We start from the raw sequence: 24,134 nt of genomic DNA on the forward strand, positions 1-24,134 counted from the left end.
CTTTGTAGTATTACAAAGCCTCATTAACTTTTCAAGATTTAGCCGATCCAGTTATCAATGATTACACATTATAAATTATGCTAAATCATCCTTATGATACAGCAATCCAATGCTAAAGGTTAATTTTACCTCAGCTGTATACACAATTTATCTTTCCATGTAACATTTAAATTTCTCTGGATGGCAGTTATGGGCCACAAGCTTCACACTTGCTATATAACTGAAAATGAGTGCTTTCAGAACTAATATCGGAGTTTAAATTATGTCGATCACCTTGAATATTTTATAGAAACAAATATATTTCTATGTTTGTACGAGCTTAGCACAGTTGCTTGAAATTACCAGAACTAAATGAAAGTCTAATATAGCTTTTATAAAGAGTAAATGTCAAGCTGCAAGTGAAAAAACAGAAGAAATTACAAGTTATCTTTGATCCGAATTCAAAACCCAAAAGCAAACAAAAACAAGAGTGAACTGCTCATAGAATAACTCCAATAAAAATTATTAGCAGCATTTCTATTTTAGCTAATGATTTTCAAGCCAGGGGCTTAACGTGTTTTTCAAGAAGGAGGATAAGTATTATCCCCGTTTTTAAAGCTGAGGAAACTTGAGGCATAGAAAACTGAACTGAGTTGCCCAAGGTCCGAACAGGTCAGTGGTAGAACCGAGGAGAGAACCCAGATATCCCAGTAGTGTACCCTGTATTACACTGACTGCCTAATTTAGGCAGAATAATTTCAGTAAACTGGAAAATGGAGGCTAGTCTAATTGTTTAATAAGTTCAGTAAACATACTAGCAAAGTACATTTGGTCATGTACATTATTTGACCTGTCAGTTTAGCACAGTGTTGAATATGGAGTCAGCACACTAGACAATTTCCAATTTGCTGAATTTGATCTTTACCTTCACCCATTTGGTTGGAAATTAAGTGGGATGTAAATTTCTAGAAATAGTAACTCATGCACTATAAAATTCCACTACCCTTTATTACTATCATTCTTTCCCCCTCTACCCTCATGAGGGATGCAACTTTCAGACCCTTTACAAAATGCTAACCCCTGCCAAAAAACTAGATGTTCACCCATTTCTTAAAATTGCTACTGCCAGCCATTTTTCTCCCAGGACATATCAAAGTGACTAGAATGTGTGTCTCCACAGGCAAGCTCAATGCCAATCTCTGGCCAGCTGGCAATTATATACACACACATACCAAAATGGAGGCCCTCTTCTTTGAAACTGAGTGTCAGTTTTGTGATATCAGAAGCCTTCACTGGCCCAGAATCAACAACGCAGTATCCTGCATCAGGCATAACAGATGAGAACCATCCTCTTTTTTTTTTTTTTTAAGAATAGTCTTAGTTTAAGATTGATCATTTGCTTGAGTCTATAGTCATGATCAGTTTAACTTTGGTAGATGGAAAGAACACTAGAAAATCAGTACAAAATCCATTTTTTTATTTTTAGCTTATAAAAGACTAATGCCTGTTTTTCTGGACAGAGTTAAGCTACAATTCTTTAGGTGGAAGTAAGTCTGTTTGGTAGACTTCACTAACAATCTCTAATGTTCTGCACTTTTTTTTTTAAATAAATAGAAAGCAATCATTCTGTTCTCCAACTTGTCAAAAACAGACCTATCACCTTCCTCCTGTGCTTAGTCTTCAATTCATTTCTCCAGTTCCTTAGCAACCATATATCCTATACACACTGCATAAAGAAACTATCCAATTAAACATAAATTAAAAACAAAACAAAAACCAGAGTCATTTAGTGTTTCTTGTCCTTTCAATCCTGTATGCAAGACGAGGGGTCCACTTTACAGAAAGACTATCCAAAGGTCAGTTACCAAATTTGGTCAACAATGGTGCCATCACTGCTGTCATCATTCTTGTCACTGTCAAAAGCAACAACTGTCACCTTGCTATTATCAGGGAGGGAAGGCAACTGAAATATTCCTCATGCAAATTCTATTTACAGTTTGCATTGTATCCAAAAACCACTTCCAGTGATCATTCATTTAGCTTGATAAGGATTAACTCAAAAGCAAAAAGAATGACCAGTTCAACTCATAATGGAGGTTGGTTTTAAAAGCCAACGAAAAAAAAGAAGGGTTGGGAAATCCCAAATCAAGTAGGTATACAAAAAAATATGATAGATTATAGGTGTGCTTTTTATAGGTCTCTGTGTCTAGTTTAATTGTATTCAAGAAAGAAGAGAATTATATAAACCATACATGAAGTGAATATGGAAAATTAATGCCTAAAACATGCAAAAGTTAACCTTAGCGAGATAACCAATTTAAGACTCTGCATGCAATTTATTTTTTCACATCATAAAAAGAACTAGTGCAAGCAAGAAAATAACTTAAGGAATAACCCTGTCCATATATATAAATAATGTACAGTAGTCTCATTTGGTCCATGTGGGAAAAGTCTGAAAAAAACCCAAACATTTTATACTTACAAAAGATATACAGGCTGCCAGCAACAAAATTCTAACTAATAAGTCTTCAAATTGTTCAATCACAAGCTCAAGTAAGGATTTTCCTGCAAGATATAAAAGGCAGACATATTGCATCTTACATATCCACAGAAAGATGTGAAGTATGGATAAAAAAATATTAGAAGATTGTACAAGCTTGCTTACCTTCTTCAGCTGGCAATTCTGCAGGAAGCATAGGTTTTCCCAAGGAGCATGTCAAAGAGAAAAGACGGTTAGAGAACTACATTAGCCACACTAAAGCATCCATAATTAAAGATCATTTCTGAGCTAGCTAAAATGCTACAAAATTAAATTCTACCCGATTTTATGTATATATGAAATTCAGATTTTAAGGCAATGCTGAGTAATGCAATTAAAGTGCCTCCTTTCAACAAGAATTGGAACGGGCCTTGCTAATTCCACAGTTTATGTCAAATACATTTTAGCAGCAATCTACTAAGGTTACAATTCAGCCAAGTCATCACTCATGCCTGCTCTGTTACTTCTGGTGCTGCTGCATACAAAGGATCACAAGCTTCAAACATTTTTCAGACTCCAGCAGAACACTGATTTCCCTCTACATCCACTTTACCAAACCATAAGATGTATAGCCAAATACTTCACAATCTCATCTTTCTATTTAGGAATTGCTGTCTCCCCATCTGCTATTTATTACTCCTCTCTGTAAGCCGTTTCTGCAATACAATTGGCACAAAAGAAAGCTATAAAAATAAAGCTCTGCCCCATTGTTTTCTGAACAATTTTTTTAAGCCAAAAAAGCCCACCTTCTTTCAAAAGAAAAAGAACGAGGTTTGCGTGGGAGGGTTGGAAATAGCGAAGAAAATGAAGGTCAAGTACATAATAAAAGGGGCTCTTTAAAAAAAATCATGTGCTTTCTTTAATGATAGAAGCTTATTTCCCATCAAGGTAAAAGGAAACGGAGGTGGCACCCTCCTTGCTTAAGCAGCCCTGACCGCTTAGGGTATAAAAGAAACCCACGAGGTGGAGTTCAAGTCAGCCATCTTCTCTCTCCCTCGCTCCTATTCCGGGTCCTGAGTCAGATGCCGGCTTTGCACACATAGGTTAGGCCTTGAAACAGGGCCCTAGGGAGGATGAGAGGGAGAAAGAGGATCCCAGCACGCAGCAGCATCCCCCCGGCAGCGGCTGGCGTGGGGGGTTGCTTCACCTACCGTTGGCGCCCCATCTCTCCTTGAGCTTCTTGACTTGCTCCAGGCTGAGCCCAGTGCTCTCGTTCACGCCGAAATAAGCCAAAACTTCCTCCACCGTCTTGGTGTGAGCGTTCTCCATGGCCGGGCCGGCAAATGGTGTCTCTCCCCCGCTTCCTTCTTCTCAGCAGCAGCAGGAACAGCAGCAAACCCTCCACTCAGCCCGCTCGGTGCCTCGCTCTCTCCCCCTATGGGTCCCCAACCGCCCCCGGGTGATTCTCACCATAGACCTAGACAACAATAGGGATCCGAGGAGCGCTCCCCTCCGGTCACGGCACCTGCACGCCCCCCCCCTTCGCTGCGTACTGGCGGGGGACTCGCCCCCACCCCCTCCCACCCCCTCGGGAACACGCCCGCCCCCCTTCCTCTCACGGAGCTAGAGCAGGGGCTCCGCTGCACCCCCCCTTCTCCGGCAGCCGTGTGGGGGCCACGAGACAAAGTCACCCCCCCTTCTCTCAGACGTCAGGCCAGTGCCTGCCCTCACCCCGCTCCGAGAGGTACTGCGGGGGGTGCTAGGGGAACAACCGCCCCCACCGGCACCGTGGGGCGCGCGTGGAGGGAATTGAGCGGTCCTCTTGTCTCCTCAGCCGGAGAGTAACTGTCCCTTTCGCCGCTACGAGGGGGAATAAGGTAATTTATCACCCCCCGCTCTCCTCTGAGGGGTATGAAATGCCCTGTCTCCTCTAGGGGGCGTAGCTGCCCTGGGGGTCGTGCCCACTCGTCCCTCTAGGGAAGAGCGTGAATTGCCCGGCGGGGTGGGATCCGCTCCCGGCGCTCTCCACCGGGCGGTGTAGCCTAGGCCGCTGTCTCCGGCTAGCCGGTGCCCTGCTTGCCTCCTGCTCCGTTCCCGCCCCAGCGCGAGCTGAGCCAGCGGCGGCTGCTCTAATAGAATTTATCGGAGCCAGCTCGCCGCTGCCCCTCTCGCGGCCGCAGCATGTGGACGCCGCTCATTGGCCGGGAGCAGGGAGCGGGGAGGAGGGAGCAGCCCCGCCCGCACGAACCCGGATCCGAAACGCGACAAGCAAAGGGGCCCGCCCGCGCCGCGACTCTGCGGAGCGCCGTACTCCACGCCGCTGGTACACGTATGCGGGCGGGCGCAGGAGAGAAGGTCTGGGTGGAGAAACGTCGTTTGACCACTGCTCTGTGAGGCGGGAGCAGCCTCCAGTGGGCTGGCGGCCTGCCCCGGCGTGACCCCCGGGCAGCTCCCTGCCCTGACGTGAACCTCACTACGGTCGGGGCGGGTGGAAGGCTGTCCTGGCCTCATGTCCTGATAGGACCCGGGACCCGGCACGGGGGGCTTGGCCTGACAGCCCCACAGCACGGTGTGCGGGATGCCCCTGTTCTGACTGGACTCGGACCCCAGCGGGGAGTAGGACGGGGCTGCTGCCCCCTGTCCTGACAGGCCCCTGTGCTGACAGCTCCCCCCAGCACGGCAGGGGTGGGCTGCCCCCTGTTCTGTCAGGCCCTCAGCATGGGGGGGGCTGCCCCTTGTCTTGACGGGCCCCTGCGTCCTGACAGGCTCCCCCCAGCCCAGTGCAGGGAGCTGCCCCCTGTTCTGTCAGGCCCCCAACCCGGCGCAGGGGCTCTCCCCTGTTCTGGCTGCCCCCCGCCCCAGCACGTTGGGGGTGGGCTGCTCCCATCCTGACAGGATCCCCAGCTCGGGTGGAGCGCAACACAGGTGAGAGAAAGGGGACCAGTGGAGCAAAGAGGGAGGTGTGATGGAAAAGTGTCTCCCTGCTCCCAACCCATCACCAGTTTGATTCTCCCCAGCCATTATCGCAACATTAACTAGGTCCCCACTGACCCACTCAACACCCCTTTCAGAGCCTCGATTCCCATCCCAACACTAATGCACGCAGTGGCTCACATGTACACACATAACAATGACTGACCTAAAAACTGACACACATGTGCAACGTGTCACCAACTAACACTCACCAACTATCTCATGCACAATATCAATGACCAACACCCACCAACCAACCTCTAACTGGCAACAGTGATACCCACACCACATCATAATTCACAAACTTCAAGTAACATTTAATACAGGACATTGACTGACGCACACCAACTCCAGCTGATCTGGGGGTATGTCTACAATGCAATCACGGGGTGTGATTGCAGCTTGTGTAGACATACGTGAGCTAGCTTCAGTCTAGCTAGCTCAGGTATCAGGGCAGTGAAGTTGCAGCCGCACAGGCTTCAGCGTGGTCTGGACAGGCTTGCACAGAACCCTGGGTAATTATTCAGCGGCTAACCTCCACTGCCACATGTTCATTGCTCTGGTATCCAAGCTAGCTAGTTAAATCTGGCTCAGATATGTCTACACAAGCTACAATTACAACCGGTGATTGCAGTATAGACATACCATGAATGACGCACAATATTGACAGTGTGAATTTACATGCCGAACAACACACAACCACACACAATGTACACACCCTACAAGTACTCAGCACCAACCAATATAACGTACATATATATTGACTCATACGTGTATACATAAAACTGCTACACACAAGTTGACACCAGCACGTTGTACACACATACTCTACACCAATTTAGACAATATGTGCACCATCACTAATACAGTATTATTTATTAATTCTGAAGCACCCAAAGTGCAGAGATGCAACCACATAAGAAAGGTTGTATGGGACCTGCACTGAAAATACCTCAGTCCTGCAGCCACATTGAGGGAGAAGTCAACATGAGAATAAAAAGTTGCAAGGGATATGTCACCCTCATTTCCTCTAGCCATTACATCTATGCTGAAATGTGCCAGATTGTTTGCAGAAGTGTAGCTGTTCCCCAAAAAGCTTTCAATGTAAATAGACAGTGTCCAGGGAGATATAGAATGTGTCAACTTGACAATTTACTTTTTGTCTTGTATTCAGTTCTTTATTACTTGCCTCAATTTTTTTATGCACACATGACACCAGCCAAGACAAATACATAAAACACAATGCACTTGACACTTACCAGCACACACAAAAAAAGCACACAGCACCGGCACCCTACACCAATACACACACACACACACTGACCAACACATGACACAGACCTAACTGATACAAACTCCACCATTCAATATCAATTGATACACACATGCACATACGTGATACAGGCCAACGCACCTGTATTCAACATAGAACCCAAACACACCGCAACATATGCTCCCAATGTTATGTGCATACATGATAAGGAGTGATACAAACAATTAATGATATACACAGCTCATACTGACACACACCAGTGAAACCAACCACATGTGTAAACACACTCCAAACTGGGACACACATAACACACTGACCAATTCACCAACACAATACACCTCACACCAACACAGCATGCCAGCATATATCAATCTGACACATGGCGCAGACCACAAATACTTTCTATATATAGTACTATATATATCTGGTGTGTTGAGTGTACCTGTCATATATATACACACAAATGACAGGTACACTCAAACACTATATACACACAAACATGTAACACTCACCTTCACACATCAGAAACACTTCAAAGCCTCTGACAAGATTGCACTTCATTTTCTTACCTCCCTTTCAAGTGAGCCAATAAAAGATAACATCAGTGACAATGTCCCCAATAAACAAATATTAAAAATAAAATCAGATCATACTTCATAATGATTCCTCCCTGTTAAATAACTCTACACATAGTTATAAGACTACCTTTTGTGTGTTTGTTTCTCCAAAAAGCTCATGTGAGCATCTGTTAATGAACCTGAAACATGGCAAGGGCAGTATAACAGGATAGCAGTGGGCTCCTGAGGACCATACCTGTTAACAGGTGTTAGCCCTGCTAGGTGATGCTGAATCTTGTAGGACTCACTAGTTTCAAGTATAATTTGCTCACCCTAACCTGTCCTGTTGATATCCCTCATTCAACATGACTGCAGGACGTTCCCCCTCGTCCCCTGCCCCCATTTCTTTTGCACCTTTGGGAAACAGATATATGTAAAACTGACAATAAAGCCCAAGTGGCATCACCTCATACTGCCTTCCTTTGATCCAATGGAAGTTCCATGGTGCAAACTGTGTGCTGTTGGGGCTCTGTGAGTTTTGGGAGGCATGAATGGGTTGATGGTGGCTGTGTGTGTCATCCTCTTTCTCTAAAGCTACTGAATTCAATGTGGTTCACTGCAGCTTTAATGACCAACTTTCCAATCTATTCACCCTCTGTCTTCCCCTTTACATGTGTGGGGGATGGGCAAGGTACACATGTGGCAAGGGAACAAATAGCACCGGGGGTTCCAGAGAATAGTATGGAGGGGCTGTCTGTGCAGATCACCCCAAATCCATGGAGATCCTGGGATAGCTGCACATTTGAGGTGCAGCTTCTGAAAGGATGATACTTTGGGACCTCATGAAGTTTCCCAAGAAATGTATCCCCCTCACATGGTAGAAGATGATCTTAGCCCAAGTCGGTGGAGAGGCACCTAAGCGCTCCCTAAGCAGTGCAAACGTGAAGATTTCAAGCGGATTAATTCATCCAGCAGGTGCAGAGCAAAACACCATCCATCTAGAAGGTAAAGGGAAACTGATTTATTTCACCATGTACAAAAAGTGAAGTTAAAGTGTGTAGTCAGAGTGATACCTTAAAAAGGAACACAACTAAATGTGCTGTTAACCCTTGTTGAAATTCCATTGATTTAATGGAAGTACACCATGCATGAATTTTTCCCACTATCTTTTTTACGGTTATATATTAGGAGAAGAAGCCTAGGAATAGGGCAGCAACACAAAAACTACTCCTGCAGTCTTTACTAATTGAAGTAAATGGGAATTTGGCCTGAGTGAGGACTGCATGATCTGGCCCTTGAAATTCACGCATCCACATTGCTGCAAGGCAGAGTTGCAGTGATGTTGCTGGTTATATTAAGGATGGTACTTTCCATACATAAAACCATTGTGCATTGTGGTGCTCAAATGTCAAATAAAGAGACTAATAGCTTTGGCTGGAGCTAAGCATAAAGCAGGAGGGTACTACACAAATCCCTAGTGAGCTCAGCCAATGCACCTGAATCATGACCTGCAATACCCTTTCTATTTTAGGCTGGGCCTCTCCTAAGCAGACATAGGCAGTGTTTTACCACTGTGTTAAACTATGCCAGTTATGTGATGATTTTTGCAGACTGGCTAATTGCCCACTAGAGCCTCGGTAGAGACCACCAAACTCATCTCACTTGTTTAGTGGGTTAGATTCAAAGTCAAGTGAGTGAAAAACAAGGGCATTGACCCCACACTGTACTACTTTATTCCTCTTAAATTACTGTTATTAAAAATGTTGTACAGTTACAGTCTCTTAAAATCTGCAAAACATATTAAAATGCCACAAAAATGCTTTACCAAAGTGGAATGGTTTGAGAACTGCAGTTCTCTGATAGGATAATACAGTTTAAATATAGTAACTATTTTTTTCCAGTTAGCTTGCTCTTTGATTTCATGGAATATGTCAAGGATTTTTTTTCTCTCCCTTTAAGTAGCTTATAGCTTAAACAGCAAAATGCTTAAAATATTAAGATGAAACAGTTATATAAACCCAGTAGAAAAATTATCAGTGATTAAATGTGATTTTGAATTTGAATAATTAAGTTAGTTGACTTCTTTCTTTATAATTTTTATTGGTAGGCAGTGCGTATTCTTGGATCAGCAGCTGGTAGGATTTCACTACCACAGAGACCCAAAGACTGTGAATACAAAGGATAGAGTTGCAGTCAGGAGATTTCTAGAACTGGATCATTGTTCCTACACTTAGCAGCTGTCTCCCTCCTTGACAGTGTAAGTAGAAGAGAGACAGTTGGCCAGATTCCAATATCAGTGAACCTGGGAGTAAGGGATCAGAATCAGGCTCAATAGGTTTCTTAATTTATTTTTGTGGCTTGTCACTGAAGACTCCATTGGAATAGCTGCCATAGCCACCTCAGCGTTCCTCTTTGGAAAAATCTTGTTGTCTATTCTAACACTGATGTCAAAGGGAGATCTGCACATATAGGAGCCGAGACCTGTCACACACATCTGAGAAGAGAATTTTGCCCTTGCTTTGCGGTCATGTCATTTCTCTTAAAGGGAAATCAGCTTGATTGCTATCTTTAAAATGTGCAACAGCTCCAGAAACTGGCCCATGGAGGGTAGGATGGTCTTTTGATAAAAACTCAGGACTAAGGAAGGCTCAGGAGATCTGAGTTCTGTTCTTGGCTCTGCCAAGAACTTTCCATGTGAATTGGGGTAAATCACTTATGAGAAGATTATCAAAGGCACAAATGGCAGTTAGGTGCCTAACTCTCATTAGATAGGCATCTAACTCATTTGTGCCTTTGAAAAGCTCCCCCTTAGCACCTCTGTGCCTTAGTTTAACAATCTATAAAACAGGGGTAGTGATACCTACCTACCTGGTAGGGATGTATGAGGCTTCATTCATGTTTATAAAGTGATTTGAGATCTTGATTGGAAGGGATTATAGAACTGCAAAGTATTATTTTTGTAAAAACTTCGTGGCCATTTAGAATGTCATACTTGTCACGGTGCTGCATACCATAGCCCAATAGAACTTCATGGCAACAAGGGGAATAGAACTTAGATCATCATACTCCAGAAACAGGGGCTACTACCACTTAAGCTGAAAGAGACTATTTTAGCTGTTATCAGTGGGGCCTGTAATACTCAGCTGAACAGTTCTCATTTCCAGTGCGGACACAGACATGCACACAAACCACTTCAGTTTGTTGTTATATTATTAAAACTTTAGATTATATTATTCTGGGGGATTTCTTGTTGTTTGTACCAATGTTATTAATAGAAATGCTATTATATTACATGGTGCAGAATTCCTTACCAGGACAGCAGAATCTCTTAAACAGATAGGGCAAATCTTGTTCTTTGCACAGTCATCCCATTAAGATGAGTTAGTACCATTCCTAGAAGGGTAAGGGCAAATCCTAGAAATCCAAGACGGAGATATGGTGTGGAGGGCTTAAAAGGCAGCAGATCCAATGCAATTCCACTGTAAGTGAAGGAGGAGCGAACTCATGCGGGGGCTATGTTCTCTGGGCTATGCTTTGTGCGGCTCCATCCACGATAGCATGGAGAGGGAGTTATGACAAGCCAAGAGAGACTTCACAGATCTATCAGCCAAACTGCTTCTTCATAGGGGTGATTACAGTAGTCCCTGTGTGGCTGTAGCAGCCAGAGAGTGGCTCTGGGATGGCAAGTTTCTGTCTCCTTACCCCCTGTAGAGCAGTTGAGCATACAGCCTGTTTACTCAGACATAAGGACATAAGAATGGCCATACTGGGTCAGACCAAATGTCCATCTAGCTGAGTATCCTGTCTTCCAACAGTGGCCAATGCCAGGTGCCCCAGAGGGAATGAACAGAACAGGTAATCACCAAGTGATCCATCCCGTGTTGCCCATTCCCAGCTTCTGGCAAACAGACTTTGTGTAGTAAGAGAGATTTGAGCCTTTCAAGGGTAGATCCTTGGGTATAAGGAACCACCTAAAATTGCTTACCCTTAAAAAGATTTGTCAAGCAACTGTCTACCCCAGTCAGAGGTTACAGTCATAGTCTTATGGTACTACACAACAAGCAAACCCACTCCACAAAGAATGGCCTAATAGGGAAAATCAGATGGGAAACTCAAACTGCTTGTGAGCTTTCCAGGTCAAAAGAAGGACTTGCAGATACCCTTAATGTAGGCAAACAGCAAAATGCAGGATCTAAAAGCCTTTCTATGCACTGGAGATTGCATAATTTTCAGTCATTCATTGGGAACTAATGGCACATTATTATTATTATTTATTATTATTTTATATTGTTGTAGCACGACACTAGTTGGAATAATTTTATATGGACTTTGTGGAGTATTTTCTCCAAACTCATACATATTTATTTACCAGCATCATGAAATCCATAATTAAGTGACATTCTTGGGTTTTCACATGTAGACAAAATCCTCCTATGTCATCAAACAGTCTCTTTTATTAGCAACAGAATTTATTAATTAAACCTTCCAGGCTATTTTTAAAATACTTTAATACAAAATTATGCAAAAGATAAAAATCCTGCTTTATTCCATTCACCCTCCCCTGAAATAAGATAGAATTTGTCAGAGATCACAGCACAAATGTTCTTTTTGGTTTGATAATTAAATTCTAACAATTTGATCCATCAAAGATCCTTGCTAGAATTATTGACGCTTAATGAAACACATGATTTTTGCTCTCAAAAGGGAACATTTCTGTAGTAAGATTAATGGACACACTTACTTCATGTCTGTCACCCTCCCCTGTCTTTCCAGGGGGCATTGCACCTGTCTCCAAACTATTTTGATTCAGGTCAGAAAATAATAAGGAACTGTTGGGCTGCTATGCCCCTCTAATAATGTAACTTCCTAGGCCGAGCCTAAGGGCATCTTTCTTCAGTGGAAAAACTGATTCCTTGATCTTCTGTGCTTCCATTTTCTACTTTTTTTCTACCTTCTACTATAATCTATTATAGGTGCTTCATAACAAGTGGTGGTTGCAGGGGCTTTCATCTTATACGTGACCAGCAGAAGTTTTTGGTCCCCATAAGAACAAAATTCTTAACATGAATCTGTCAGAGCTCAGGGCTTCCAGACTATAGGACATGTTTTTTTCTTTTGCTTGTGCATAGTTCCAATCTATGTCAATGGAAGTTAGGTCCTAACTGGAATTCTGACCTTCAGTACCCTTTCTATTTTAGGAATCTATGTTTGCAAAAGACTATCTTACTCCTGCTTTTTTCAGATCTTTTGAGGAAAACACACTGTTGGGTCATACCTAACTCTTTTTGGAGGCACTTGTAAAACTCTTGAATTTAGCTTTTCCTGGAGCCACTTGTAACTCCTAGGTCAGAAAACATTATTGAAAAGACATCAATTTTCACCACCTACAATCACTTAGTCTGAGAACTCTAGGCTTTGTCCACACTGGGGTTGAAACCATGCGAATAACATTCTTGTTACTAGAAGTATTCTAGTATGGTTTTCCTATTGTAGACAGTCTTTTTTTTAAAATTAGACCCACGCTAGTAAGATTGCTATAATATGATAATATAAATACTAAATACTTTGCATTCATAGTGCCTTTTACTCAAGGATCTCAAAGCACTTTACAAACCTTAATTAATTAAGCTACACAACACCCCTGTGAAGGTGATTACTACTATTATCATCCCCATTTTACAGAAGGGAAACTGAGGTACAGAGAGATGAAGTGACTTCTCTAAGGTCACACAATCTATGGCAGAACTGGAAATAGAAACTGGGTCTCTTGGCTTTTCATCCTGTGCCTTCACCATTCACCCTAAATACTCTAAAGCATGGTTTTGTAATACATTCACTGTATGGTTTTCAAAAAAATATTCTTGTCCATGATGGTAAGGCAAACTATGCTAAAAAAACATGTTTGAGCAACCACCAATCTACCAAGTTGTTGCTAGAATGCTTTTAGTCTGAATGCAGACAAGGCCAAGAGAACATATATTTCACAAGTTAATCCTGACCCAAGATACATTTAAAATAGATAATCAACAGAGTTAAAGATTTTCTAAATAATTAATGTACAACAGTGTAATGGAAATGAGGTGTTCTGTGATTTCCCTAGACACTCATTCTGGATGTATCATGTATATCTTTGTATATCTCTGATATCCGTACAAAATTCAGATGGGAAATTTTCAGAGTGCATTTGTACTGTAACTGTACAGCTCTTAGAAAAAGTGAACAAGCTAGATAATGAATTACCTTTAAAATGGGCAAAATAACAAGTCCAAATGCATGGCAGATGCAGACTCCTTCTAGATTATTATGGCTCCTTCTTCAAGTGTTGACAGTTTTTATTAATGAAAGGAGCTGATATGAGTATGTCCACTATAGCCTTCACAGACATTATGTTGATAGGCAGACAGACAGATAAATATGGAGAGATCGTACAGGATGATTAAATTAAAAGCTGAAGGGGATGGAGATATTCAATGATCTCATTCTATTATATGTAGTGGAAGAAGCATGTGAGTAAACTGACAATGCAAAATTCTGCTCCTGGTTACATCTGTGCAACATCACTGACTTCAATGGAATTGCAAAATGCAGGAAGGAGTAGAATTTGCTTCATTGCAGAGAAAATAGGTCTTGTTTTCCTGTATGTGGAAACACAAAGCAAGAGGCCTTAGGAAACATTGTCCTGGTTTATCCTGACTGGAAGTTCAGAGATATGTTTCATATTTCTGGCTGAAATGGAAAGTGCACCTGGCTGTAAGCTACTGATCTATTCAGACAGCCTGTCTTCCCAGGTTTCAGAGTAACAGCCGTGTTAGTCTGTATTCGCAAAAAGAAAAGGAGTACTTGTGGCACCTTAGAGACTAACCAATTTATTTATGAGCATAAGCATTTACGAGCATAAGCTTTCGTGAGCTACAGCTCACTTCATCGGATGCATACTGTGGAAAGTGTAGAAGATCTTTTTATACACACAAAGCATGAAAAAATACCTCCCCCCACCCCACTCTCCTGCTGGTAATAGCTTATCTAAAGTGATCACTCTCCTTACAATGTGTATGATAATCAAGTTGGGCCATTTCCAGCACAAATCCAGGTTTTCTCCCCCCCACACACAAACCCACTCTCCCCCTGTTGGTAATAGCTTATCTAAAGTGACCACTCTCCTTACAATGTGTATGTATGTTAATTGGATACAATTAACTTAGGCTTGAATAGAGACTGGAAATGACTAAGTCATTATGCAAGGTAACATATTTCCCCTTGTTTTTTCCTACTCCCCCCCCCCCCCCAGACGTTCTTGTTAAACCCTGCATTTGTGCTGGAAATGGCCCACCTTGATTATCATACACATTGTAAGGAGAGTGGTCACTTTAGATAAGCTATTACCAACAGGAGAGTGGGTTTGTGGGAGGGGAGGGGGGAGAAAACCTGGATTTGTGCTGGAAATGGCCCAACTTGATTATCATACACATTGTAAGGAGAGTGATCACTTTAGATAAGCTATTACCAGCAGGAGAGTGGGGTGGGGGGAGGTATTTTTTCATGCTTTGTGTGTATAAAAAGATCTTCTACACTTTCCACAGTATGCATCCGATGAAGTGAGCTGTAGCTCACAAAAGCTTATGCTCAAATAAATTGGTTAGTCTCTAAGGTGCCACAAGTACTCCTTTTCTTTTTGTCTTCCTAGGAAAAGCTATTCTGTCTCTCTTGGAAAACAACTCCCAAAAGACAGATCTTGCTATCTGTATGTTCCACTGCACCAGGAAGGCTTACGACGCTTAACTCTTCACCTGTTGAGACGAGCTGCAAAATTAGGGCCAGATTGTAGCTTCATTTGGCCACACAGGGAGTGAAGAAGGAGCACTGGGTACCCCAAGAGGAATTTTGGCCATGTCAGCTAGAATAGACAGGATTTCTCCAGAGCATCTTGGAAGTCCCACCCATTGTCTGGGTGCAGCAGGCTGACTCAGCTGCATTGGCTGTTGCTGTGGGCTTATCCTGCTTTCCACTTGGGGAGTCTAGTGACAGCACTAGACTAGTGCAGTACTCATGTAGTTATTGACATCGGTGAAAAGTGAGTGTAAATCATCACCATTCTGATTTGGTATCATTTTACATCTACATCTACCTCATAATGCTATTTTTATCAACCTAATAACCCCCATCTATTTTCACATTTAGCCATGTAAACAAGTTCCTCGCATTTCTGACTTCGCTTCTTCATGTTCAGTCATCTATCGGCAAAGTTGACTTTCCTTCAGGCACAAGCCTTAGGGCAATATGTTGAGTTCATATACTATGCCCAAATGTGACTATTTTGCACATCACAGGGTTTTCACATTATGTAAACAGGAAAGAAAAGAACAAAAAGAAAGAAAGAATGAAATTCCCTTCATTATGGATGATAAAGACTTGTCCTACAGCACCTGTTCACAAGAGCTGGAGTATGTGATGCGAGTACGAGCCACTTCATACTTACAGTACAGAACACTCCCAGTATTTTTTGTTGAATGACACTCATGGCTTAGCTTTATCCATCCAGAAACAAGCAGGTTCAGGTACTAGTTTCATCAGACCACGCACAGCCCAAGGTGTAGCAATCACTTATATCTCCTTAAAGAAGTTCTCTTAGAGACTGTGAGGGATACTTATCTTCCACCAGAAAAGTTTTCTCAATGACATACTCACTACTGGTCTCCATCAGATGCTGAGCCAAATCCTGAGATATGCTACTTGGGTCTATAGGCCCCCAAAGTATCTCAAAACTTGAATGCCCCTTGCACAGCTATTCTGTATGACTCACCATGGAGATTAAGATTACAGTGAGATTCATTCCTTAGTCCACTCATATCTTGTAGTACTTCCATAGTAACAACTTCTGCCTGGCACAGACACCCTGGTTAGCGGGAGAGAGGGAAGTTTCCATCCCTCAGCATTGTAACATTTTTATGCAGAACAAAGCCCATTTACTCAAGTTGTGCTCCATTTCCAATTCCAAGAATTTGGTCTTTTAAGAGTGACTGGTATCTTAAAAGACACCACATACATGTGTTTACTATTCACCTATCTAGATGCTAGGTGGCAATATACTTCCTAGAAAGGCAGACTCTTTGATGGGATCACTTAGCTGCAAAATGTCGATCATTCTTTGCTTAAGGAGTTGTGATTGTCACCCAAAAGCATGGCCTTCTTCTGTTAAGTCTTTCCTTTATTTCCTTCTGTGTGATTTGTTTTGAATCATGTCTTGTTACTGTTTCTGTCCATTTTAATTCCTTCTGAGCCATCCAAATAACTGGCCTGCAGCTCTTCCTTTGGATACAAGTGCTGGGCAAAGGCAGTGCTGGTAATTTCATTTTCTGCTATTTTGAATTAAGAAAGAATCAATTCAATTATTATAATTATTTAACATTCTTGTTTAAATTCCATCCTCTCTTCAGAGGATTTTCTTCCTGTCTTGATAACAAAGGAATAATACGCAGATATTGAGTTCTGTTGTGGTGAATATCAAAAATAGGTTGCTCCAGGGTCCATCGTGATGATTATGTTTCTTGGTCCAAGCATCCCTTGGTCCTGGGGATTTCTCAAAGGAAGGATATATTATTTCTGCCTTGTGTGAAGAGGACATAAAAGGCTGATAAACCCCTCAATTACCTTGGTGCAACTTCTTTTGACTTATGTGGGAATTGCACCAAAGTCACTGAGAAGACAATTTAGACTGAAATATAACCTACAAAGGATATTAAAAATATTAAGCTTGCTTTTTTTCCTTTGAAATACCAGGTAAGTCAAGTCTGATCTTCCACCTGTTTTGCTGGAGGACCTCTTGATTGTCTTGGTGTTTGTTTATTGTGTGCTCTCACATACAATATTAACAGAAGTTGAGTGAAAAATAGTAAAGACTTCTTTCTGCAGTACACTTGTCATTGAAGTTAAGTAGGTATTAACAAAAACAAACAAGAAACAAAGCGTTTTTAAAAGTCTGACTGATAATTCCTTCCTCTCCTAATTGCTTTATTTTCACTGTCTTTGCTCTTGCAAAGTCATCATATCACTAGTTCTCCAGTTGTCATAGATTCTTCCAGAGTGGATAAAACTAGAATTGCTAATGTAAAAACAAGCAGAAAAATATATCTTTTAAAATACAACAACAAAATCAACTTCCCAACCCTCTTTATACGTCATAAAGAACCAAAAAAGGGGTATGAGTCCAATTATTTTTTCGTTTCCAGGTCACCTTTAAGTGACTTGGCCCAGGTTTGGGGTTCTAGAACCCAGAACTTCAGTTCCTGGAAATGTCATTTTTAATAAGGGCCATGGCACACAACATCTTTTGAGGTTTACACTTTATGGATCTTGGCCTGTGCATCATCACTGCATCCTCAAGGAACTCTGCTTTCTGGGGATACCTGGAGCAGACTCACTGATCTCCTGCTGCAAGAGGCTGGTCTTTCTCTGTATGTTAAGAATATACTAATATCTCACATCAGTGTGGCTATTTCCTGCAGGCCAACTTGAATCTCATTATTATTATTAATTATTATTATTATTATGATGATTATTGTCATAGCACCTAGGAGCTCTAGCCATGGACCAGGACTCTATTGTTCTAGATGCTGTACAAACATCATGCTATCTACCAACAGAATCATTGGCTTTTGCTATCCTCACAGCCTGGTTGAATATCATGATGTTGTCCATCTGCATGAACTATGCTAAGCTCTGGTACAAGGGTTCTACACAACCTAGGTCAAAATTGTTTGAATGACAATAACTACTTCGTTAAATACTAAATTACATAGGGGGTCTGTAGCTGCATTTTTGTAAATGTTTGGATGTTTTCATCAGAAAAATCTGCACATTTTTCCATTATAGTCATGAATTTCAAAAGTATAACATTTATTCTGCTTAAGAAAACATTTTGAATGGGAGATATACTTAGAGATTAAGGGGGAAAACCAGGCCTTATTATTCACCTTTTCAGACATGACTAATAGCTGCAGCCAGTCAGGATATACTCATTGCATATGCAGTCAGATTAGTTGGCATTGCTGTAGATCTCTCTACTATTGACTTCTGAGAAGATAAATTATAGAAATCTAGGTTTCAGAGTAACAGCCGTGTTAGTCTGTATTCGCAAAAAGAAAAGGAGTACTTGTGGCACCTTAGAGACTAACCAATTTATCTGAGCATAAGTGAGCTGTAGCTCACGAAAGCTTATGCTCAAATAAATTGGTTAGTCTCTAAGGTGCCACAAGTACTCCTTTTCTTTTTATAGAAATCTATCATCTTATCATCACTATTTTCAACAAATCATGAGTCAGGATTATTTTTACATATCTGAAACATTTTTTATTTTCTCTGATTTTTTCCTCATCCAAGTATCTCAAAGTTCTTTAAAAAAGGAGGACTTGTGGCACCTTAGAGACTAACAAATTTATTTGAGCATAAGCTTTCGTGAGCTTATGCTCAAATAAATTTGTCAGTCTCTAAGGTGCCACAAGTCCTCCTTTTCTTTTTGCAGATACAGACTAACACGGCTGCTACTCTGAAATGTTTCAAAGTTCTTTAAAAGCAATTATTTTCACAGGTACACTGAGAACAAATAAGTAATATTGTCTGCATTTTACAGTCAGGGAAAACAAGGCACAGAGAATTTAAGGCCCAAATTATCCTCTCAGCCAGACCAGTGCAATTTCCATTGATTCTGATTGAAATGACACTGATGTAATTGGCCATGATCCAGCAAAGTACTTAAGCATGTGCTTAACTTTGCTTGTCTTTTGTTGGATTGGGACCACTGGTTGCATGCGCTATAATAAAATCCAGAATTACTGAATCCCATTCCAGTGCTTTATACAGAGGGGATGTCACAGGGCCAAATCTTGTTATATAAAGGAATACAGGTGTGGTAAAAAGATTTTAACTGCATCATTCTGGGGTGGTTCCATATTGATTCATGGGGAATCTACAAATGATATATGCAGGTCATCGCATATGTGTACCGATACAATCTATACCATACATAATGTAATAAGTACATACCACACATTTTATAGAAAAAATAGATATTTTAGAGAGATTTAAATTTTTCATTGATAATTTTTTAATCCCTCCAGCTACAGACCAGGTGTTTTTGTTATTATGAGTCCAGCTGCATGAGGTTCAGTGGTAAAGAAAATCTATAACTAATAAAATTTTATAAACTTCTAAAAAAGCTTTTCTATAATAAAAGTGTAATAGATTTAAAGTCTCTGATATCTTAGGACCTTGCAGGGCTAGAAACAAGTCTCATTGGGAAGATAGGAATCTCCCGTTTCAGATGGCATAAAGTTTCCATTTTTAGCTTTACAATGTCATGAGATATTGGGCTTTGCAGCTGTCACTGGTCCAGGACTGAATATTACTCATTCTGGACCTCAGGCCACTTTAATTTTTGAGGTTAAATTCTACATGGGATGGGGAGAAGTAAACATTTGTATGGGAAGTTTATTTATTTTTTAAATAGTGGCAGTTTGAAGAAAACTGAGTGTTAAAAAAACAATGAAGACAATTTAAAATAGGCTGAAACTCCCAACAAACCATTTAGCTTTCTCTTAGCTGGGATCATATAAAAATAGAAAATAATTAACTGGGGCCAAAATACACTTCATACTGAGTGTGCATGAGCGACAGGTTTGGAAATAATTAGGAGCAAAAAAACTGTTAATATTCCATTTAAATGTCTGTTGCCCGTCTGTCCAGTTGTGAAAGCTCAATCTGTTGTATTCAATCAGCTCTCATCTGCTAGTTGCCAGCAGCCTAATTCCCCAGTCTTATCTCTGCGCCATGTTTGTACATTCCACTACCCACTAAGTTAAATCCTGGGCCTATACCAGGATTTCCAGTGCTGTGCCAGTTTACATGCCCATTCTGCCTATGGCCCCAGTCATGCAAGCGGCTTTGTGCAAGCTGATCCTTGTAGACATACAGCGCCCCATTGATTTCAGTGGGGCTCCCCATGGCTGTAAGGGTCTACCTGTGGAGAGCAGCTTTCAGGATTGGGGCCTATGTCAGTTTACACTATACCCTGCATGTTTTTATCTGACTTTTTCATGCAGTTTAGGTCTTAATTCTTCCTATCATGCCATTTGCAAGTGATGTAGTGGATCAATACTGAATAGGCTCTTCGTGCAAACCCCTGTGAACTGATGTAACTGAATCTTCCTCTCAAGTTGATGGATGTTATGTCTCAGGTTTCTGGGCACTCCTTACATTAAGGTACTGAGATTTAATAGTGACATACATAAATATGATATTTATTGCTCATATCTATACTGCATGGGTGTTCACACAGCAATAACTAAAATCCCAAAGTCCTGGCCCAGCACACATTGGTCTCAGTGCCAATTGTGAATTAACTCTCTGGGGCAGTCTCTACTTAGTGGTTGTGGTCAGGAACCAGTGGGGGATATCTCCGGGAATTTACAGTGACATATGAAGTTTTCAGGATGAGGGTCAGTGGAAGCCTATAGCTGTAGAACCGGTTCTTTACTGATAAGACTCATTTTAAAAAATAGCAAGACTGTTGCAAAGGGTTTTGGAAGGTATTAAAGAGTCATTCACTGACCTTCCTGGATTAAATAACCCATTAATATTGTGAGGAAGTGATACTGGAGTAATAAACAGCTAATGTAAACAATTATCTCATTAACCTCTCAACACTGGCAGTCAGGATTTCCTGATACTAAGTACTCATATGTTTTGTCCTAGAATTAAGCATTGGGAAATCCCAGCATCTAGTGCCAAAAGCTTAAATGTTCTCTTGGCATCTTGAAAATGTGTTTTCTGTGACTTGATTGATCTGAGGTGATGATAGATTAGTTCTCTAAAATGATGTAAGTTAATGTTTAGTGTGCTGTATGCTCTTTTATATGGTTTTCAAAGGAGAGTACATTCATGTCGTACTAGAAAGAGGGATCAAGGTTTAGTGGTTAATACACAAGACAGAGTTAAGAGATCTCTGTTCTCTTCTCAGCTTTGCCACAGATATTTGACAAATCAGTCACTCTGTGCCTCAGTTTCTCCTTGAGTTAAATTGGGACAATATTTACTTCACAGGGGCATTGTGATGCTTATTCTTTGTTTGTAAACCTCTTTGAGATCCATGGATGGCATGCAGTAGAGAAGGGAAAAGTATCATTATTATTGCAGAACTTTTATATTAAAGAAACAGGAGCAGAAAGTTCAGATTATAACCACATTTGTAACTCAGAATAAGAATAGAGTGGAAATCACACATGTACTTTCCTCAGTGTATGATGGTTGTTGACAGGAAGGAATTTTGCCCCTGGACATATTGGCAGGGAATTTGGATTTCCCTCCTTCCTGTGGAGAACTAAATCAAGATAATCTGTTCGGGATCAGATGGATATATCCCATATCCATGTGATCCACAAGTAGAAGGTGAATTAGTGGGTCTCAGCCTTCCCCGTCTTCTTTTTCTATGTTAAGAGCATCTTTCAATTCATGGGATTACCCTCTTTCTCTTCTCTGTGGACCCTGTCTATGTTCTGTTGTACTGGAACAAACTGGCTGTGTTCCTGCTAAAAAAAACACTGCTCGATCTACCTCTTTGTCTACAAGAAAAGATTTGGCTCTGCATTACAGTCTTTCTGAAAATATTCTGCATTACAGTCCCTCTGAAAAAATGCCAATTATGAGGAATGAAAATTAATAATAAAATGTTTCTTCCATCAACCATAAATCTAGAGCTCCCCACTTTGTGGCAGATGAAGAAAGAACTATTAGAGCACCTAGATACAAGCCCCATGTGCAGGTAGGAGTGAGTGCATGCCTCCCTTTATCTGAGGACAGTCAGATAGTCCATCTCAGGGACTTGTGAGGTGGTGCTTGAAGAAATAGAGTTGGGCAAGTTTGAAGTTTCTTGATGCATCCAGACTCCATTTAGCTGTGGTCGACTCCTTCTCCCAACCTTTGGATTATCGAGAAACCAAGTAGACCTAAATTACAGATATATTAGTGTTGTAGGTTCTAACAGTAAAACAGATAAAAACCCCAGAAAGTTGCATTTTTGGGGCAAAAATACACTGAAAAAGGACAACCTATTCAAAATGGTGAGAAACATTTTTTCAGAAATATGTGGCCTATTAAAGTACAAAAGGTCATGTAATGGAATGGTCTCTGTTAATGTTAGAATGTAATAAAGTGACCTCTAATTTTGGATGCTTCAGTTTTTGGGTGCCCAACTTCAGACATCTTGGGCCTGATTTCAGAGGTGTTGAGAATGTACCTGTGAGCTCCTAGTGAGATCAGTTGGAGTTTTGGGTGCCCAGATTGTTTTAATGTCATTATCCAAAATTGATACACCCCAAATCAGTGGCTTATTATGAAAATTTTGGTCATAGGTAATAAGATAGAGGAACCAGTTATAGTGACATGAGGAGAAACTAGATATTATGGACCAAATTTATACCTGGTATAAATCTATTGATTTCACTGGAGTTATATCAGGGTTGAATGTGGCACTATATCTATATTACACACAAAGAAAGATGCAGGAAGTACATTATTAGGGTTGCAAAGTCAAGCAGTAAAAAGTTAGGAAACACCAGAATTAAGGTTGCCTATGCAACCTTAATTTGGCTCCCCGTGCATCTGTATTATGATACAGTCTTTATGTACATGATCACATACTGTTTTTTCCAAAGGATCCCAGCCTCAATTCTGGCATTTTCTAACTTTTGAGTGCCTGACTTTGCAACCTTAATAGTATTATTTTTACATATTGAAGTAAGTGTTTATAAAAGATCATCAGTGTATAAGGTTCAATCCGGGGAAACATGGGTTTGTTAAAATAGTAACACTTTGCACATCTATAGCACCTCTCATCAGTGAATCTCAAGGGACTCTACAAACATTAATTAAGCTTCACAAGCTTATGGGGGTAGATAAAGAATAGAGATGGATCCAAATTGCAAAATTTGGCGCAGAATTCAAATGACCCTGGAGTTTAGTGGGTGTGGTTAAATCTAGTGTCTCAGTTCAATTCCAATCCAATTCTGTGTTTGGTTCACCAGGGCATGGGGTCTAGTGTTCCAGTTCAGACTAATCTCTAGTAAGTATTATCTCTGTTACAGATAGGACACAGAAGTTAAGTGACTTATCCATGGTCCTGCATCAAGTCAGTGGGAGCCAGGAATAGAGTCCGGGGGCAGATTCTCCATTGCACTGCACCTTGTGTAGTCATTTACTCCAGTCCAAAGTGGATGTAAATTATTGCCATTCTGTTTTGATAGCATGATTCTGGTAGGTCCAGCCCAGAGAGTGGAAGTTCTCAAAGGTCCACGCTATATATACTGAGGCTGGGTCATTTGGATTCTCTTGAGGCGGTTGTCAAGTTTTTATTGACTGGGGAGCACCAGAAGGCATCCCATCTGCTGCAATAACTGTAAAAAAACTTGAAAAGCCACGTTGAAAGGATGTATTGACCACATTTGCCTCCAGTGAGCTATACGTGTAGCAGGATGAGGGACTGCATTGAAAGGAGCAACTGAGCACAGCTTTAAATATGCTATTTATTGTTACTGCTCCCTTTCCCCTCTCCCAGTTAAGGATCCATGTATTTATACTGTGCAGTTGTTAACATCATAACTGACACATAGTGGTAGATGAGAAAGCAGTTACGTAAATATTGTAAGCCTGATTCCGCACTGCCTTGCACTTTGCATGGTCAGACTTGTGCAAAGTGGGTGTAAAATATTACCATTCTGCACTCATTTTGTGCTGTAGTGAAAGGCAACACAAGGTGTAGGGCTGTGGAGAATCAGGTCCTGTTTGTCTATAAGGATTACACTTTGATTTGGTTATATCTAAGTGT

General features: G+C 41.1%; 1 protein-coding gene and 1 long non-coding RNA gene across 3 annotated transcripts in view; one reads left to right on the forward strand and one right to left on the reverse strand.

Annotated features, from left to right (window-relative positions):
• ATP2A2 (ATPase sarcoplasmic/endoplasmic reticulum Ca2+ transporting 2) overlaps positions 1–4,005 on the reverse strand; it is a 79,553-nt gene extending 75,548 nt beyond the window's left edge. For both annotated transcript variants that reach the window (XR_014714254.1, XM_084649172.1), the window contains exons 1-3: positions 3,670–4,005; positions 2,645–2,662; positions 2,462–2,544 (exon numbers count right to left, since the gene is read on the reverse strand). Coding sequence is in view for 1 of the 2 variants with exons in the window: in XM_084649172.1 (XP_084505298.1) it covers positions 2,462–2,544; positions 2,645–2,662; positions 3,670–3,787 (219 nt within the window). In the remaining variant the exon portion in view is untranslated. The remainder of the gene's footprint in view (positions 1–2,461; positions 2,545–2,644; positions 2,663–3,669) is intronic.
• A 48-nt stretch (positions 4,006–4,053) lies between these two features.
• Positions 4,054–24,134, forward strand: part of LOC311531634 — a 31,338-nt gene continuing 11,257 nt past the window's right edge. Inside the window, exon 1 of the long non-coding RNA XR_014714255.1 lies at positions 4,054–4,335. This is a non-coding gene — a long non-coding RNA (uncharacterized lncRNA). The remainder of the gene's footprint in view (positions 4,336–24,134) is intronic.

Source organism: Lepidochelys olivacea (genome assembly GCF_965140295.1).
Source record: "Lepidochelys olivacea isolate rLepOli2 genome assembly, chromosome: 15".
Classification (NCBI taxonomy): domain Eukaryota; kingdom Metazoa; phylum Chordata; order Testudines; family Cheloniidae; genus Lepidochelys; species Lepidochelys olivacea.